The sequence below is a fragment of the Dipodomys ordii genome, unplaced genomic scaffold, assembly GCF_000151885.1.
Source record: "Dipodomys ordii isolate 6190 unplaced genomic scaffold, Dord_2.0 Scaffold37, whole genome shotgun sequence".
In the NCBI taxonomy this organism is placed as follows: Eukaryota; Metazoa; Chordata; class Mammalia; order Rodentia; family Heteromyidae; genus Dipodomys; species Dipodomys ordii.
In genome coordinates, this window is record NW_012267253.1 from 1,002,519 (window position 1) to 1,023,063 (window position 20,545).

General features: G+C 39.5%; 1 protein-coding gene across 1 annotated transcript in view; it reads left to right on the forward strand.

Moving 5' to 3' along the window:
• The first annotated feature begins 1,338 nt into the window (after nt 1-1,338).
• Arhgef33 (Rho guanine nucleotide exchange factor (GEF) 33) overlaps nt 1,339-20,545 on the forward strand; it is a 51,105-nt gene continuing 31,898 nt past the window's right edge. The window contains exons 1-7 of the mRNA XM_013017897.1: nt 1,339-1,363; nt 2,931-2,980; nt 12,023-12,187; nt 12,506-12,627; nt 14,926-15,068; nt 18,988-19,047; nt 20,283-20,507. Of these exons, the coding sequence (XP_012873351.1) occupies nt 1,339-1,363; nt 2,931-2,980; nt 12,023-12,187; nt 12,506-12,627; nt 14,926-15,068; nt 18,988-19,047; nt 20,283-20,507 (790 nt within the window). The remainder of the gene's footprint in view (nt 1,364-2,930; nt 2,981-12,022; nt 12,188-12,505; nt 12,628-14,925; nt 15,069-18,987; nt 19,048-20,282; nt 20,508-20,545) is intronic.

Sequence of the window (20,545 nt, forward strand, 5' to 3'; positions counted from 1 at the left end):
TTTAGCTCAAGGCTAGTGCTCTACCACTTGAGCCACAGTGCCACTTCCGGCTTTTTTCTTTTTGCTTATGTGGTGCTGAGGAATCGAACCCAGGGCCTCTGGCATGCAAGGCAAGTGCTCTACCACTGAGCCACCTTCCCAGCCCCTGGCCTAGGCAATTTATGATCTACATTGCAGTTGTTGTTTTGTTTTGTTTTTTGTCAGTCATGGGGCTTGAACTCAGGGCCTGGATGCTATCCCTGAGCTCTTCTGCTCAAGACTAGCACTCTACCACTTTGAGCCACAGCACCACTTTCCATCTTCAAGTGCTTAATTGGAGATAAGAGTCTCATAGGGATATTTCTGCCTGGGCTGGCTTTGAACTGCGATCCTTAGTTCTCAGCCTCCTGAGTAGCTAAGATTATAAGCATGAGCCACTGATACCTGGCTATAATCTACATTTTATCACCACAGATTTATCTTTTCTGAAGTGAGGAACAAAGTTTAAATCTGTATTTCTCAATCTTGGATAATATCAATAGTGTTAATATATTTTGGTTGTTTTGATCAATAGTCTCTGTTGTGAGCAAAAGAAAATAACTCTGATTTTAATAGCCAAAGAATATATTGAAAGGATATGGGGTAGAATTGACAGAAGACTGAAGAACCAAGCAGAAGATTATGTGGTCAGCAGCAGTGCCCCAAAACATATAGTGAAACTTCTGCTGAAGAAATTTCCATATGCAATGGATTTCAGTCTTTTGGAGCTGTCTCTTCCAGATGCCTTCCTTACTGCCTTTGCCATCTTAGCAACTCTTATATTTGTTAGAAAGTATATCTAAAAAATTGAACTTAGGACATTTCCTAGGAAGTCTTTGGGTGCGAAGGAATTTACCAGACATTGAAAATGGGGATAAGCTCCTCAAACTTAGTTTAATGAAATAGAAACAGGCCTCTTAGTCTTCATACTCGATCTGTTCATAAGATAATGTACCTAAATTGTAACCTGCTAATCAAAAACCTCAAATTATTGATTAGAAGTAAAACAGAATGTAGTATAATAAAAACCATCATAATTTTGGGTAATGAATCTCTTATATACTAAAATGATATTTACCTTTAGGTTTTAATCTAAGTATTTGCTCAGTTTGTTTCTAGTCTTCTGAGAATGCATCAATCTTAAGCTGTGTTCAACATTTTAAAGATAACAGGTAAAGCTCATCCAGCTTTTTCACCAATTCTATGTACTGTCCCTGATCCTTTATTTCCATTGACAGGCACGGGGAAGGAGAGGTGGCCTGATCCAGGACAATAATGATGTGATGTTGAGGAGTAAGTGGTGGAGGAGCAACAGGCAACATGGAAAAAACCAAAACAAAGCAAGGTCAGATTTTTCTGTTTTACAGCTTAGATTCAAGAAATACAGGTGTTAGTCTTGTCTAACATAACATTCCCATCATCACATAATGATAGGCAATGATATTTATGTTTTAAATGTTAGATATATTATAAATGTTCAATATAAAATCATTAAATGTATATGTAATGTATATATTAATATGTTATACATATAATAATCATATGAATGTATATGTAATGTTTGTATTATATATATATCAATGGAAGTCTATCTATCTATCTATCTATCTACCTATCTATCTACCTATCTATCTATAACTTGGCTTAACAGTAACTTTAGGACTGCCTTAAAACAACATGCTAAATAAGGCAAAGATACACATCCAAATAAGACATCTAGTACCTTCTAGCCTAGTCTAGAAGCATGTACTTTCTCTTTATATTTTATGTTTACCACACAGACACAACCTTAGAGAAGTAAGTTCTCTGATCATCTCCAATTTACAACAGAGGACGCAGCTGTAGAGAAGTCAGACTCTAACTATAGAGTGCCAGTCCTCGGTCTGAGATGTTGCCCTGTGTTTTTGCATCTTTATTCTTACCTTTATATAAACTAGACAACAGTATAAATAGGATAAATAATCCTTACTCAAGCTTATGCGGAAGTTTAGTAATCATAAACACTTGAGCAATTACAGGGATAGCTCATTCCAAGTACAAGTTCTAGGCTGAGGTTTATGTTTATGAACTTCAAACACTGAGGCTGGTCCCTGTGAGGTATTCTTAATACTAATATATTTGAAAGAACAGTATATACACTCATATCATCAAGGGCTTACAACCAAAGGTGCCATCTGTAAACTGGTTAATTCATACAAAATGACACAATGCACCAGGATTCAGTGATGGATGAGCAACTAGCCTTTGTTTTAACATGGGTTGCTTCATTTCATGGCCAACCAATGTGGTCCTGAAAGGTGCACTGTAGATCAAGCTATTCATCTCCCCAGGCTATAGATGGTTTTTACAGCCCACATCTCTGTGTTTTCCTTGTGATCCCAATCTCTAGTGTTGACAATACTGTATTTTACCCAGAACTTTTCCACTGAAAATTCCCTCCTGCCAGTCCTCCTGCAAGATTTCCTTATCTGATTTGAGCAATGTCCAGAAGTTTAGCGAAGATGAGAGATAGGAGAAGCAGTGGATATTTTATTCGGGCTTCCTGAGGTTAGGTAGTGACAACTAGACAGGTCCCTGGTAAAGAATGGCCTTCCTAACCCTTCAGCTCCAAGAATATGAGGGAGACACTTCCTGTGCATGTACTTCTGGCTGTCCAATCATTCCGTGGGGAAACTTTCCCACTGTGGTTTTCTACTACAAGAGCTACAGCAGGTAGGTATAGTTTGGTCATTAGGATGGTGATATAAAATCCACCAACATGACCTTACATTTTGCTCTAGTCATTAAATTTCTTCTCAGGCAGGCACAGGCATAGAATACTATAATTTCTCTTATTCCCTTCATGTGTCTAATGAGAGTTAAGTAGGGATATAATGAATTGTGTTGATTAAACAAGTTCTTTCTTCCTGCAGGAGAGAATGAACATATGCCAGTGAATAATCCTTCTACACAGATCTACCAGGTAAAGACAAATGGATTGTTTTGAATGTTTCTGTATATAATAGTGTCAACTGTCCTCTATCTACAGAGATTTTTATTTCAGCACTCAACACTAAAACAAACCTATACTGGTGCTCCTAACTATTAGGTAGGCAGGGCGGAGGACCACTCACATTGTACCTTGGATCTATTTTTTTCAGGGTGGGTCAGTACTGAGGTTTGAACGCTGAGCCTCATATTTACAAGGCAGGCACTCTTACCATTGAGCCCTATCTCCAGCTACATTGTACCTTTAACAGAACAGATTAATAGAGAACAAGTGATCCAATGTATACAATAGAGTACAACCACCTTAACTTCATGCTTTTTTCCTGTCTGTTCCCTTCAACCCACCTTTGTCACTGAGGCTTGTATACAATGCAATAAATTGCATATCTTTTGATAAAATGAGAGAATAAGATCTGTTTATCTTAATTTCCTATTTAGAAAGTTATAATTGGAAAATGAGTGGAAAATTTTCCAAATACTAAGCTCATTTTAAATAACAGGAATAATTTGATTTACAAGGAAGATTTACAAAAAAACCTTTACAACAAGGTTCTACCAGCCTGCTATAGCTTTGTAAATAGAATTTATTTGGATCCTCTTCTCTGACTGTAAATTTAAAGTAAATCCTACTCTTAAAAATCATGGAAGTTGCTGGGTGCTGGTTGCTCATGTCTATAATCCTAGCTGCTCAGTAGGCTGAGATCTGAGAATTCTGGTTCGAAGCCAGCCTGGACAAGAAAGTCTATGAGACTCTTATCTCTAATTAACCACCAAAAAAAGCCAGAAGTGTAGCTATGGATCAAATGGTAGAGCAGTAGCCTTGACCACAAAAGCTGAGGGACAGTACCCAGGCTCTTAGTTCAAGCCCCAGGACTGGCACAAAAAAAGTCATGGAAGTTTATTCTAACACAACTTTGCAAAAACAGCTTAGTCTGTGGAAACACAGTTTCTCTCTAGCCTTCAGAGTATGATATCTGGAAGATATGAGAAAGGAGAAAGAATCATCAGATCTTTCAGTAATTGGAAGAAAAGATTCTTTCTTAACTAGCACTAAGGTTATAAGCCCAGGTAACCAGGAAAAAGATCAGTATCCCAAGCACAAAGATAGGAATCTAAAGAAGCAGATAGATAGGCTGGAGTCATGGCGCCAGTGTAGAAAACCTGCCTAGGAAGCTCTGCCCTGAGTTCAAACTCTAGTGCCATAAAGAGAGTGGAGTACATAGTTTAGGGGAAATGTTATTAAGATTCATTGAGTTTAAGTGACAAAGTAAGAATAAGAACTAGTTTCTAGAAATATTCAACAGTTTGTTATTGTAGGCCCTATTAAACTAAGCCAGCACAGCATTATACAGCATTCTAATCACTTTGCTCCTACTCTTAGATCATCAGTGTGAAGTCAAAGAATCAATCTGATAGTTATTATATGCTTTCCAATGCTTAGCCTAATGAGAGATTAAACAGATGAGACACTCTCATTGATCTTTTAAAATGTCTACAACCTAGGAAACACATTTAAGAAATAGCTCATACATGAATATATGATAGGCTATTGAAAATATTACATCAGAAACAGTGATAAAACTCTATGAGAGACAGAAAGGGAGCAATTAGTATTGACTGAAGGATATGAACTTGGCACATGAGGACAAGTCAATCATTTGACAAGTGGATATGAGGAAAGCAATTCCAGACAGAGGGAGCAGCTTGGCCAGGACCAGCCTGGGTTTTCAGTTGGTGCTGATTTGATACGATGCTGGTCCAAGGCCTCTAATGCTATCCCTGCCCACCTCCCCTCTGTTCACATCTGACCTGGGTATAGCATTTGGATGAATGGGAGTGAGTACCTCTTTAAACTCAGGTATGATTTCAAGTCTATTACAGATTTTATGTAGGTCACTCCCTGGATGTTGGCTAAATATAGCTGCAGAAGGGATGGCCTCATTATCTTATTGTATCACAAATCCAAGTACATCTGTTCACAGTGGAATACATGAAGCAGTGAAAGTGAAGCTGGTCTATATGACCTCTGTGATGCTATGAAAACCCAACCCTTCTCTTAAAAGAACACCTCCTAAGTCTGTGTACTCCAAGCAACTTTTAGCCAAAAGAAGAAAGAGGAGAAGTAACAAAGAAGAGGAAGAGAAAGGAGGGAAGAGTTAACTATCTATATCAGAAGGGAGAGTATCTGAAGCAAAATGTGAAATCTCAGCAATACTTTATCTCCAGATTTTATTTTCTTGGCAGACCTCACCCCTTTCTGGTGTTACCCTATACATATACTTGCTTTTTCTACTATTGCCTGTCTCTTCATCTAGAATGTAAGCTCTAAGGGCAGGAATTTAGTTTATTTTGCTCATGTGTTGTACTCCTAGCATACAGGACAATGCCTGGCATACAATACGTATTCAATAAATATCAGTTGAATGAATGAGTAAACAGATGCAAGATGAACTAAGAGGTCTGATGCAGTCATCCAGTTTTGTTCCAAGTAGTTTTGGAAAAACTGTCATACCTTAATTAAAACAAATCCCAAAGCATTGGTTAAAAAGATTAAATCAGAGCTGGGCACCGTGGCTCAAGCCTGTATTCTAGCTACTCAGGAGGCTGAGATCTGAGGATCAGCCAGCCCTGGCAAGAAAGCCCGTGAGACTCTTATCTCCAATAAACCACTAGAAAACTGGAAGTGGTGCTGTGGCTCAAGTGGTAGTGCGCTTGCCTTGAGCTGAAGAGCTCAGGAACTGCACCCAAGCCCAGAGTTCAGCCCCACCAAGAAAAAAAAAAAAAGATTAAATCAAAGCTGGGCATTGGTGACTTGTGCCTGTAATCCTAGCTACTCAGGAGGCTGAGATTTGAGGATCATTGTTCCAAGCCAGCTTGGGCAGGAAAGCCCATGAGACCCTTAACCCCAATTAATGACCAAGAAGCCAGAGGTGGAGTTATGGCAAACAATGCTCAGGGACAGCACCCAGGCCCTGAATTCAAGTCCCAGGATTGGCCACCCACCTAAAAAAAAGATTAAATATCAGAATCAAACTAAACTGGGCATGACTCAGGAGGCATGAAAAGCATAAATTCAAGTCCATCCTGGGCTGGTTACATAATGAGACCCTGTCTCAAAAGAAAAATCAAAGCAAAAATTTTAGAATAAGTATTTATTCTTTCTGTATATGAAATATCTAAATAAAAACATAAAAACAACATCAAAAAGGCACCGCACACTTTATAATTAATGCTGCCTTTCAGCTTACCCAAGATAGAATTGACAAATAATTCATTGTGGATGCACCAACTACACTTAGGTTTGCAAGCTCAGTATATTCCCTTTTTCAGTCCAAGTCTACTTCCTTTTTCTCACATTCTTTATCTTCTGGACATACCTCTTTCATAGTTGTGGAATGAAATAACTTTTCCAGAATCAGGTAGTCATATTTCACCTTTGAGCACTGCATTTTGTATATGGATTTAAAACTGTAATTCCATTAGGGAGAAGGAAGGTCTGTGATAAAGGCAGCATATGAATGTTAATCATTGCTAGTCCAGCCCTTACATCAACAATTTGAGCTCCAACTGTAATTTTGGCTCCTTGGGGATGTAAACACTGCAGCTTCCTACATTTCTATTATTTAAATTTCATATATTTTAATATCCAAGACATTTTTTCTAAATCCATTAATTTGGGGAATTTTATAGATGATATAAAATGTTTCCAAGAATATATAACCACAGTCTTATAAATTTTTGAGCCCTGTGGCAACATATTTTCATTTAACCTTACTTAAATATATTGCTATCACTTGTCAAGTCCTGTGGTGAAATATTTATTTAATTGAATACATTAACTTTCTTTAATATAGGAGATTTCCTTTTGGATCAAATACTGCCTAATGGTTTATTTTTTCTTTTTCTTTTTTGTCTGTTGTGGGGCTTGAACTCTGGGCCTGGATGCTGTCCCTGAGCTCTTCAGCTCAAGGTGAGCCTCTACCACTTGAGCCACAGCATCATGTCCAGTTTTCTGGTGGTTAATTGTAGATGAAAGGCTCACAGACTTTCTTGCTTGGGCTGGCTTTGAACCACGATCCTCAGATCCCAGCCTCCTGAGTAGCTAGGATTACAGGCGTGAGCTACTGGTGCCCAGCCCTGTCTAATGTTTTTGTTTTTGTTTTTTTGGTTGGTTGTGGGGCCTGAACTCTGGGCCTGGGCGCTGTCCCTCAGCTCTTCAGCTCATGGCTAGCACTCTACCACTTGAGCCACAGCACTACTTCTGGCTTTTTCTGCTTATGTGGTGCTGAGGAATCGAACCCAGGGCCTCATGCATTCAAGGCAAGCTACTCTACCACTGAGCCACCTTCCCAGCCCCTGCCTAATGTTTTTAACTCGAAGAATTTTCATATTTCAAAACTTATCCTGAGGAAATATATGCAATGTTTACATAAAAAGGATTATATGAAAATGTCTTTTATAGGGTTGGGAGGGTGGCTCAGTGGTAGAGTGCTTGCCTTGCATGCCTGAGGCCCTGGGTTCGATTCCTCAGCACCACATAAGCAAAAAGAAAAAACTGGAAGTGGCCCTGTGGCTCAAGTGGTAGAGCGCTAGTCTTGAGCTGGAGAGCTGAGGGACAACGCCCAGGCCCAGAGTTCAGGCCCATAACTGACAAAAAAAAAAAAAAAAAAGAAAAGAAAAGAAAATGTCATTTATAATCTTTAAAAGCAAGTGGCGCTGTAGCTCAAGTGGTAGAGCGCTCGCCTTGAGTTGAAGAGCTGAGGGACAGCGCCCAGACCCAGAGTTCAAGCCCCACGACCGACAAAAAAAAAAAAAAACACAAAAAACTATAATCTTTAAAAGCTTTTATATGCATACATTTTTAACTAGAGTGAAAAGGTGGGTAAATTCTGAAATATTATATACAATAGAATATTGTATTGTCATTAAAAATAGACAGAAAAAATTTAAGCCTGTTGGAAGAGGGTTTAGGGCAAGCCAGGCATGGCAGCACATACCTGTAATCCCAAAACTTGGGAGGCAGAAGGAAGAGAGTCATGAATTTGAGGTTAGTCTGGATTATATAGTCTTTGTCTTAAAAAAGACAAAGAACAAACAAATAAAAATAATCTTTGGCGGGCTGGGAAAGTGGCTCAGTGGTAGAGTGCTTGCCTTGCATGTATGAGGCCCTGGGTTCGCTTCCTCAGCACCACATAAGCAGAAAAAGCCGGAAGTGATGCTGTGGCTCAAATGATGAGTGCTAGCCTTGAGCTGAAGAGCTGAGGGACAGCACCCAGACCAGAGTTCAGGCCCCACCACTAACAAAAAAAAAAAAAAATCAAAGTATCTGGGATATAGCTCAGTGGCAAAGTGCTTGTCTACCAAGTGCAACATGTTAGGTTTGATCCCTAGTACCAAAAATGAATAGATGAAAAAAAAAGAATCTAAGGGCAAAAAATATGAGGGGTAGAACCAAATATTCTGTCACATAAACACCATACATATAGGCATTTACATGCATATAATAAAATAGAAGCAAATGTGAATGTTAATGGCTATATTGAAGTAATCAGATTTGGGGTAATTCTCATTTTTCTTCTTTTTTCTCTGTAATGAAAGTAACTTAAGAAAATACATTATGTGCCAAAAGGATCTCTAGTTGAAAAACTATGGGGATCATTGGACGTTTTCTTCTACCACAAAAAAAGTTAATTTTCCTGGGTGTATTCAGGGATGGAAAGGATACACTTTACAGCTACCAGCTTCACAGATGCCCTGTAAGAATGACCTTAAGGGTGAACTTCTGCAGGGAATGTAGAGGAGAGGATCAGAAAATTCACTTTCAACATGGCTGCCCACTTTGTGCTTTAAATCATGCCATCTTTGGGGAATCAATAAAGAGCCTAAAATTGGAAGATGGAAGTTGGCAGAAAAAAAAAACAAACAACAACCAGGTTTCCTCTGAAATGACCCTGGTTTCGTGGGAAAGCAGAGCAGTTACCTGGCATGCTTGTCATCGCATGCCACTCCAAAACACCTGGGCTTTAGTGTCAAGTGCTGAAGGAATTTCATGTGCCTTGTGGAGGTATCCCAAACCTTGACATTTATGACATGACAGAGTCCCCAAGGCCCAGGCCCAGGCCCAGGCCTCTGCATCTAGTAGCCTGACTGGTAATGTGGCAGAAAGGAATGGCAAGACCATTAAAAAAAAAAGCCAAGTTGAAACTCATGAACAATTTAGTTTGGGGCCAGAGAGAGAAAAAAAATCAGAAGACATCTGCTAAAATTCATCTTAAGAAGAGTTAAGAAGCCAAGAAAGGCAAGAAAATTGAGAAGCAGAAATTAAGAGCAGGAAATAGGAAGAATTCGGCCTCCTCTCCCCTATTTCCTTGAGCCTAAGATGCGCTCTGTGGAATCCTAGGCTTTGAAGTTCAAGTCTTCCCTGAACCTGCCTCCAGTGGGAGCCCGCCTCCAGCGGCAGAATGGAGGGGTCATAATCTCTCTAGAGCAGCTTCATGAAAAAATCAACGAGATGAGGAACGTGTTCAACTCGCTGGAGAACAAGGTAGACCCCCATTCCTAATCCTTGGGGTGGGCTGTGGGCTGTCAGGTGAACAGAGAAAGAATGTTCAGACTACTGCTTCCGAGTATTTTTTACTCAAGGCCAGGTTAGTAGCATTCTGCAGCAGCTCTGTAATAAGAACCATCTTAACAGGCATCTATGTTATCTCAGGTGAGTGATAGTGCTCACAATAGCTGCTGCTTCTTGTCCTATCACCGGTCATGGAGGTGTTTATTAGGCAGCAGAAATGATGGAGCAGGAAATGAGCCAACAATTTTAAAATTCTCTATCAGGGAAAATTTTAAAGTTTTTGCGAGCTGAGGTTCTACAGATGAGGGCAAGTCTCTTTCTCTAGAACTCTGCTATTGTCTTTTGACTTCTGGGCAAAAACCACAAGTTCACCTGTTGGAAGCAATAATCATGAAACTTTGTTCTGTCAGATAGTAATTCATTCTGTATCCAGACAGGAAAACTAAGTAAATGTCAGGGCACTGGAATGAATGTATGGGCAACGCAATGAAGATTTCCCTCCTTCAGCTTTGAAATATACATACTTTTTACATTGATGTTGTATAGTCATCAATTTAATTTTGCTTACAGAAGATGAATTTGCATAATGAAAACGACCAGGTCAGAAAGTATTTGATGTGGTGATTCAGTCCATCCTGATGTCTAAATAAGCACATGTGCCAAGATCCATCACAAAGATTAATTCTAATTAAATAATTTTGGAATGTAAAACAGATATTTCCTGGTCTTCAAGCTCCAAACACGTCATAGGTTCTGCTTTTTTTCCTGAGAATGTTCTTATTGGTGCCTCTTACTTTTCCCTATTTCAAGTCCCCCTGTGAGACCAAGGAAAACACACCACTGTATTTAAAATATGGGATAGGCTAGTAAGTCATTTTATAATGGAAGGTGCCACTAAAACTTGAAGTCATTTCAATAACCTGACTCTGCAAATGTGTAGAAATACATATAGGAATAAACTTCCCTAAGAGCTAGGCTTCAGTGTTCAGTCTTTATTTGGTAGGTATTTTAATTATAGAATAAACCTAAACATCTCTGTTTGGAAGGGAGACATGGAGTTAAGAGTCCCTTCTTCGCAGAGTATAAGGTCATAAATGTCAAGGAAGTAATATTATTATCTGTTATTATTATCATAATTTATTTCATTTCCTATTTGTTGAAAATGCTTTTGTTCCATAAATAAAAGTGATCTTTAGAAGTGCTCATTATTTCTGTTTGTGCAAACATTTTTGTTTTGTTCATTCATTTGTTTTTCTAGTGTTTTGTTCTTGCTATGATGTGCCTTATTCTGCTTAACTTTTTTTTTTTTTATCGATTGTGGGTCCTGGGTGCTGTTGCTAGACGCTTCAGCTCAAGGCTAGTGCTCTACCACTTGAGCCACAGGGCCACCTCTGGCTTTCTGGTGGTTAATTGGAGATAAGAGTGTCATGACATTCCTGCCCAGGCTGGCTTTCAACAATGGTCCTCAGATCTCAACCTCCTGAGTAGCTAGAATTACAGGTGTGAGCCACTGGCACCCAGCCCTGCTTAACTTTTTGATTTGCCACCTAAAGAGGAAAAGAATTAAAAATTTTGGTACCCCTAAGTATCAATCATTTCTTGGGGTCAATGCGAAACCAACATTTACTCATTTAATTCTGAAGAAAACCCTGAAAAGAGTTATTTTAGTTATGTATGGATGAGGAAACTGCTACCAAAAAGTTAACCAATTTGCTTAAAGTCTTCATCCTTATAGTTAAAACTAGGATTTGTTCTCTGTCCAACTCTAAAATTGACATCTTGCTTGTCGTGTGGAACTTGATGGTGTGTATACTCCTAGAGACCAGGCTTGACTGCTGAAAATGATTCATGTTAACATGGCCAGCTCATGCCATTATAGATATTTCTGAGTCTTCTTTATGGATCAAATTTACTATCATTAAAAACACACTACTTCTTTTCCATGATGATATCCAAAGATTTAAGAAAATTTAAAAAAAGCCTTATTTGTCTTTGAGAGAAATTCTTATAAATCTTTAGTTGTTATGCTTCTTATTTTTTAACTTCTTAAGGAAATAAAGAACTGAGTTTTCTTACTCTCTTATAATAACCAGGCAGAGTATGACCTTTGCTTCTTTTACAGAATTCAGAGTTCCTGGATGTTATATTTTGCTTTCAAGTACACTTCATCTAAGTCAAAGGATTTTAAATGCATGTAGCTTGCAGGAGTACTTGTAAACTTCACGGATGCTATTTTTTTTGCTACATATTAATTTTGCTGCATAAAGAAAACATCTTTGTCATTAGATGTTGGTATGAAAGTCCCCTTACGGGGTTCCAAACTTAAGTAAATGAAATCTAGAGATTAACAAGAGCCTTGTTTCTCCAAGAAAAGACAATAGGGCCAATGGAGCTATTTGTAATAACTTAAAGCAAATTGAGTTCACTTTTTCATGCATTGTTTAGTTGCAGGCCCTGGCCTCGGAACTGAAAACTGGTTTCACAGAAGCAATGCAGGAGCTCTCACGAATCCAACATGGAGAATATGCTTTGGAAGAGAAGGTTAAAAGCTGCCGATGCTCCATGGAAGAAAAAGTTACTGAGATGAAGAACTCACTAAACTATTTCAAGGTAGGTGCCTCTTTGATTTTCCTGCTGCAGAGCATGTTGATTCTGCAAATAGGAGTATAAATTTTTCCTTTCCTCATAGCAACCAAATATAAGAATTTTCTCTCTGGGAATATTAATTATCATGGAAAATATTTATGTTTCTTTTTTGGAGCTCTATGTTGAAGTTAAATACCACAATGGAAGCAAAATTTTCATCTCTCATTTCTTCCTTTAAAACTATGCACTAAATAAAAATATATAGATTACAAAATCTTATGTTCTATACCTTTATTCTATGCACCAGTTTAAAATATAGCAATTCTTCTTTTCCTTTTTTAGGAAGAGCTGAGCAATGCAATGTCAATGATTCAGGCTATCACTTCTAAACAAGAAGAAATGCAACAGAAAATTGAACAACTTCAACAAGAGAAGCGAAGAGAATCTCGCAAAGTTAAAGCCAAGTAAGTATACTAAATAGTGTCCAAAATCATCAGCAGCGGCTTGTACAGAGGCACTGAGAGAACCCCAGCTCCACTGCGGGCCACTGAGTTCCACAGCTCAACATGTGTTGGAAGGGAGACAGCCACAAAGGTTGGCCAATACAAAAAAATGGGTGGAAGATACTGCATGAAAAATCCATTTAATAGGATATGAAATAAAAGTGACACATCTATGTGTCTATGTTTTTTTAAGTTTTTTTTTGTGGGGGGATCCGGTCATGGGGCCTGAACTCTGGGCCTGGGCGCTGTCCCTCAGCTCTTCAGCTCAAGGCTAGCACTCTACCACTTGAGCCACAGCGCCACTTCCAGCTTTTTTCTTCTTGCTTATGTGGTGCTGAGGAATCGAACCCAGGGCTTCACGCATGCAAGGCAAGCGCTCTACCACTGAGCCACCTTCCCAGCCCTGTGTCTATGTTTTTAAAAGAATGATTTTGGTTTTGGGCTGGGAAGGTGGCTCAGTGGTAGAGTGCTTGCCTTGCATGCCTGAGGCCCTGGGTTTGATTCCTCAGCACCACATAAGCAAAAAAAGCCGGAAGTGGTGCTGTGGCTCAAGTGGTAGAGTGCTAGCTTTGAGCTGAAGAGCTGAGGGACAGCACCCAGGCCCAGAGTTCAGGCCTCACAACCGGACCAAAAAAAAAAAAAAAGAATGATTTTGGTTTTAAGGATGTGTAGCCCTCAGTGACTTATTATTATTATTGTTATTGTTGTTGTTATTCTAGAACTTCTCTAATACTGCTATTATTTTGATCCTATGATTAAAATATTTATGTTAAATAATGTCTCAAACTGGTGGCTCACATCTATAATCTTTGTAAAAGCTGAGAGCTGGGTGTGGTGGCCTAAGTCTGTTATTTCAGCTAAAATGTTAAGTCTAACATAGGCAGATCTTGCCCAGGGTCATGTCCTGGCAAAAAAAAAAAAAAAAAATGAGATGCTATCTCAAAAATAACCAGGTTAGAAAGATTAGGGGTGTGCTCAGGTATGATGTCCTGAAGTTCAAGCCCCAATACCACAGATACAAAATAACATTGTCTTTCCCATTTGACTACCACATTTTCTCCTAAAAATAGATTTTAGTGGCTATGCTTATAGGATACATTAAAGTTGCCATGATCTGAAAGGGAAGGGTTCTGAAGTGTCCTCCTTCTATATGAAATGGCTGAGCAGAAGAAGAAAAGAGAAAAAAAAAAACATTGTCAACCAGGTGGAATCAGTAAATTTTCACCTTTATGTATATATAATCTTTATTGGTATATGTTTAACATTATCATGTTTAAAATAAAAATACAGGAATAATATTTGTGTGACCTTGTAGAATTGATTATGGTTTTCAATTGTAGACCTACAACTCCCCAGAAACTGAGTTGTTTTGTTAAGTAAATATAAATTATTCCAAGCAAATAGTTACCAATGCAAACTTTAAAGATACTTATGATAGACAGAGATGCCACTAAGAAAAAATAAGAAGGAAGAAAATGTAATTAGAATGATTTTGTAGATATTGAAGTTTTTCTTCAGTTTAGGTAACCAATTAAGTTGAACTGTAGGAATTGCTAGTATGGAATATAAGCTTGATATCCTGGCTCTCTATCACTTAAGCCACATCTCCAGCCCTGTTTTTTTGCTTTGTGTGTGTGTGTGTGTGTGTGTGTGTGTGTGTGTGTGTGTGTGCATGTATTAAATGAATTTTATTCAGAGAGTGAAGAAGCATGAGGCAGGTAGGGAATTATCATAAGATATCTTCCCAGAGAAGATTATTCTAGAAGTTTGCTGGTTATTTATTTATTTAGCTTGTCCCGGGCTTGAACTCTGGGCCTGGGTACTGTCCCTGAGCTTCTTTGGCTCAAGACTAGCACTCTACCACTTCCAGCTTTTTGTGAGTAATTTATTGGAGATAAGAGTCTCACAGACATTGTTGTCCGGATGGCTTCAAACTGTGATCCTCAGATCTCACCTCCTGCGTTACTCCGATTATAGATGTGAGGCTTTGCTGGTTATTTTTAAGATGGGGTTGTGCAGACTTTTCTATACAGGTTGGCCTCAAACCTCCATCCTTTATTCTCAGCCTTCTAAGTACTAGGATTACAGGTGTGAGCCACCCATGCCTAGTTACTATGCCCTATTTTTAAATTACAAAAGTAGCGATTTATATAGGTTCAACCTAATAATTCAGACATTGTCTTTGTTCTTAACTGAATTCCATCCTAATCTATCATTATTAAGAACTAAACTGGCCTTATCATTGTTTCCCTTTCCTAGGAAAACTCAAAAAGAAGAACATGGTACTCAGGCTGGGCCTGCACAAACACAAGGAAGTCCCTTCCGTTCCATCAATATTCCTGAACCTGTTCTTCCAAGTGAAGACTTTACCAATATTTTGCCTTCTCAGGCCTATGAAAAAGGTATAGTTCACAAATCAACTAGACAATACCCCCAAATATCCCCCCATTTCCAAGGCTTAGTAAGAATGAGCTTAAGCCTTCCATCTTTATTAGAAGAAAATGGTACACTACCCAGAATTTTTCTTTGTTATTAGAATTTAGAAGAGTCTAGATCACCCAAGAGATAGATCCTAGGAATCTGTCCAATTTTAAGGATTTTCCTTTCTGGGGAAATACCAACTTGCATTCTTTAAATTTTAATTGGGCTAAAATAATTTATTTTCAAATGGCTTTTTATCTGGTGGTACACATCTGTTATCCCAGACCTCTATATTTATAGACATTAAGTATGTTGTGAATAACTGAATGTAAAATTCTGAATCAAATGGCTTTTACCTGATGTACTGCTAAGTACAGATTTCCATGGTGTTTTATTTTTCTTTCCCATGTGAGTAGGTACCTCCTGGGAAAACCATCAGCGAGGTAGGTCTACTAGTGGCTGTTTTCTTTGCTCTATGACATGGAAAGAAATATGTGAGAGGCCAGGCACTGGTGGCTCATGCCTGTCATCCTAGCTACTCAGGAGGATGAAATCTGAGGATTGCAGTTCAAAGCCCGGGCAGGAAAGTCTGTGAGACTCTATCTTCAATTAACCACCAGAAAACCGGAAGTGGTGCTATGGCTCAAGTGATAGATCACTCGCCTTGAGCTGAAGAGCTGAGGGACAGTGCCCAGGCCCAGAGTTCAAGCCCTACAACTGACAAAAAAAAAAAAAAGAAATATGTGAGAGGATGACTCTTTGTTGGGAAAGAGTAGAAAATGGGCTCAGAAAGTAGAAGTCAAATTAACATATGGTCTAAGAAATCAGAGCATATGCACAAGCTAAAATATAGAAAATTATATTTGCAAAACAAAGTTGTAGATCTTTAAATGATGGGTAACAGCACTCAGGCAGAGGAATTATTTCAGGATTTGTTGAATCCACTGAAAACAGCTCTCCAAGCTCCTTAACACCATTTACAGAGCCACACATGAATTAACCTCTACTTTCATCCTCAGACTTACCTTTTGTATCTGTTTCTAACTCTATAGCCAAGCCACCTATTATTCTTTTTTTTTTTAGGTATGTGGGGGAGGTAACTGGTCCTGGGGCTTCAACTCAGGGCCTGGGTGCCATCCCTGAGCTTTCTTTGCTCAAGAGTAGTGCTCTACCACTTGAACCACAGCTCCATCTCCAGCTTTTTTGGTGCCTAATTGAAGAAAAAGAGTCTTACAAACTTTCTTGCCATAGCTGGCTTTGAACTGTGGTCCTCAGAGCTCAGCCTCCTAAGTAGTTAGGATTCTAGGCGTGAGCCACCAGTACCTGGCCTGTTATTCTTTTAGCTCTTGCATTGCTCTATGGATTCTTTGGCCTCTGGCCCTTCACAATGGCTATTCCCTTTACTTGTCCTCTGCTACCTCCTTTCACTTTTCTGGGTGAACTCCTATTCCTCCAAGTTCGCTAGAACAGATTGATAAAATATTGTTAAAATAAGACTCAGATGCAGAAGATCTTGAGGTGGGGGGGAGACCTATGCTTCATCACTTCAATAATTTCCTATGTAATAATTCTGCCAGTCTGTGGGCCATACTTCTCAAGCATTGTTTTGGGGGTGCTATGTAGTAATAAACAAAATAGAAACAATTTGGGGGCCCTTTTCAAATGGAGAATCTTGCCACTTTTTTCTTTCACAACTTGCCTTTCACGTCTTTTTTGTTGTTGTTGTCACTGGTCATAGGGCTTGAACTCAGTGTCTAGGCACTGTCCTTGAACACTCTCTCTCTCTTGCACCCTCTCTCTCTCTCTCTTTCTTTCTCTCTGTCTGTCTCTGTCTCTGTCTCTGTCGCTCTGTCTCAATCTCTCTCTCATCAGTCTTGGAGATTGAACTAAGGGACTAGGCACTGTCCCTGAGTGCTTTAGCTTAAGGGTAGAGATCTACTGCTTTCAGCCACAGTGTCACTTCCAGTTTCCTGGTGGTTAATTGGAGATAAGAATCTCACAGACTTTCTAGCCCTGGCTGGCTTTGAACCGTGATACTCAAATCTTAGTCTCCTGAGTAACTAGGACTACAGGCATGAGCCACCAGTGCCCTGCTCCTTTTACTTTCAAGTAAACTTACTCTGTGTAAAAAAGTTGTGGAGCCTTTGTAATGAAGGAAGCAGACAATGAACAAGGTAAGTAGAATATGTAGGATGTTCCATAGTGATTAGAAGACAACAAAGGAGAAATATATTGTAGACAGGGCACCAGATAAAGATGTGAAGAAAGTGAGGAAGTTAGTTTATGGATGTGGAAGAGAAGAGAGGGAACAGCTATTGCCACAGAGTGTTATCACTGTTCTAGGCTTTGACTCTAAAGGTCCCAATGGGCCAGATTTCACCATTCATTATCCAAAAGTCTAATCAGACAGAAAAGTGGTGGCAAAGTGGGAAATAATGTGTTTGGGTGTGGCCCTACAGAGGGACTAGCATCCTAACTCTTGCTGTGTGGATAGGAATAATAGCTCTAGGATTATATAGGAGAAGAACAAAAGCTGGAGTCGGGGTATGTAAACTCAAGCATCTTTATCTCACGTCTGGTTTTGCAGGGCCTCATTTTCACCAAGGAAAATCCTTACAAGGTTCACTGTTCTTGGGAAAGAGAAATGACTCAGAGAAAGAATGGGCCAGTGGAACCAAATAGAGTCAATTGGGAGCATGATTGGGTCCTACTTCAGGTTCAGGGAAATGACTAGAAACTCTAGTAGTTACCCTGGTGGTGTCTGGATCATTCTAAAAGTTAGTAGATGATAACCTATTGATATCCCTGGAAATCTGGAAAACACCTTAATTACTCTTATGTTAGTGTCTGTAGTCTTGAGCAGATACAAGAGGGGTTAAGTAAACTTTGGACTTACCAGTCTTTTTTTTGGGGGGGTGTCCGGTCGTGGGGCCTGAACTTTAGGCCTGGGTGCTGTCCCTCAGCTCTTCAGCTCAAGGCTAGCGCTCTACCATTTGAGTCACAGCGCCACTTCTGGCTTTTTTTCTTTTTGCTTATGTGGTGCTGGGGAATTGAACCCAGGGCCTCAGGCATGCAAGACAAGCACTCTACCACTGAGCCACCTTCCCAGCCCAGACTTACCAGTCTTGTAGTACCAGTTTCAGATAGACATTCTGTAGATGATTGGTATGTCTTCATCTAGAGTTGAGCAGGCATCTTACCCAAACTTTACAGTAGCAAAAAAGACAGATGCAATATGAAGACAGTTACCCAGGAGATATCAATCTGCAGGTCAGAAGGAAGAATCAGTGCTTTTAGCAAGAGAAGCCTTGAGTCTCTGGTACATTCCTAGTGGGAACATGACAGCCATGTCCAAAGAATAGCAGGAAGACATCAATAGGGCTTGAGTAGCATGAGCAAGGAAGACAACAGGAGATGGATGTTTTTTAATTAATAAAGTTGCAAGCAGAGATGGGGAGCAAATATTCTAGGGTTATCTGATCATTGTAAGGACTTAGGCTTTTACACTGAAAAGGGAAATAATTGGAAGACTAAACAGAGTAAGTCTGACTTATAGTTTAATCGCATCATTCTGCTCTTATTACTGTCATCATGGCTTCTACCACTATCATAGTTTAACAGTCATTTAGCTGTTAGAGTATTCTAGGTACTACTTTAAGCAGTTTACATATATCAGACTGTTTAATTCTTACAGTAATCACTTGAAGTAAGTACCAATTGTACATTTGCACAGCTGAGAAAATAGCTATGTTATACTACACTGTAGTTACTGTATTTTTCTTGCTGTCTCTCCAATGAAATGATAAAATCCGCAAGCCTGTCCTTAGAGCCTGGCTCATAGAGGTGCATAGTTGTGTTTTGTGGACTAAAGGTTGAATGAAATCTTTCCTTTCCCTGCAGCCCAAGAGTCCAGATCTGTCCATGTAGGAGACAGCAACGTGAAGGGAATGATGGGTCCTGGTAAGTGGCTCTTCTGTTAGTTCTAGCAATTCCACACTTCCTCCTTCTTCTACTTTCCTCCGTTCCACACCAGCCATGAAAGAATTCAGATGTGAAGGTCAATTTGTCATAGCTGTGACACTATCAAAAAATAACTCAAGGTGGGAAAGATTTATTTTAGCTCACGGTGTCAGCGGTTTCAGTTCATGGCTGGTGTGTTCTATTGCTGTAGGCCTCAGTGGAGCAGAATAGCATGGTGGAAGCATGTGGCAGAGGCAGCTGCTCACTATGGGTGGCCGGGAAGCAGAGGAAGCAATGGAGGGGGCTGGGGGCAAGTTTATCTTTCCAGGGTATACCCTAAGTGACCACCTCCCCCAATCTATTCAAATTTCAAATCCATCACTGGGTCACTCCATTGATGGTGGCAGACCTTCATGATTGAATTACTTCCTAAAAGTCTCATCTCTCAACACTGCTTGGGGACCAAGCCTTCAGTACACGTGCCTTTTGGAGGAATCTTCACATACAAACTATACCACCAGGTCAGATAAAGCATTACTGCCACTAAAATTCCAGGATCTGTACTAAAGGAAATCAGTTGATGCCTTGGATTTAACCCAAGCTGAGAGAAGGGGTGGAAAAGTATAAAATCAAATTAATATTCTTGTTTCTTTCTGCTCATTTCAATTACTTAGTGAACTAACAATTACTGAAGCCCCATAGGTAAATAGTCTATGACTTAAGTATGGATCAGACCCTAGGTAGTATCATTCCAAAGTTATTTATTTAATTGACAAATCACCAACATTTTATCCACTATTTCATCTTCCCTGTCCCTCTGTCTTCCTCTTTCCTCTTTCTAGCTTGCCATTGTCAGGGTGAAGGAGAAACGCATGTTGTCACTGCTACCCTTTCTCTCCCTCTCTGTTCTTCTCCCATTGGCACTGCCATCACCTGGTGTGCTCACCTGAAAGAAAGCAGATAGGAGGAATTCAAACATCATGCTCTCAATCACTTATAAATTAATTTAAATCCTGTGTGGTGGATCTATGCACCATAGTAGAAGATGTATTGGCCAGAAACAGAGCGGTAACCCTTTGCAGTTGAGAAAACTTTTAATCCATGTTGAATATATTTAACTTTTAATTGGTATATTTAATACATGAAGTACCTAAGCATGGGGCATGATTAGAGTTATTAACAATCACAATGTATTTTTCAAAAAAAGGAAGAACTTGATAGCATTTTTTTTTCAGCCGTGAACCCAGCAACTCCAGAAGCAGATGACAACGTGAAGTCTTGCCTCTCAGCTGATATCCAGTCCAAGAGCCATCTGTCATCTGGTGTGTGGAGGCAGCCTAAGGATGGCAAAGAGTGGGGCGAGGAATATGTCACAAAAGACCACCCCGATAAACTCAAAGAAGTGGGCCAGGGTAGACACAGCTCCCTGGAAAATGTTTTATGTGAAACTTCTTTAGCTGGTAAGTTCCCAAGAAGGGATCCAGCCTGAAATTTGGCA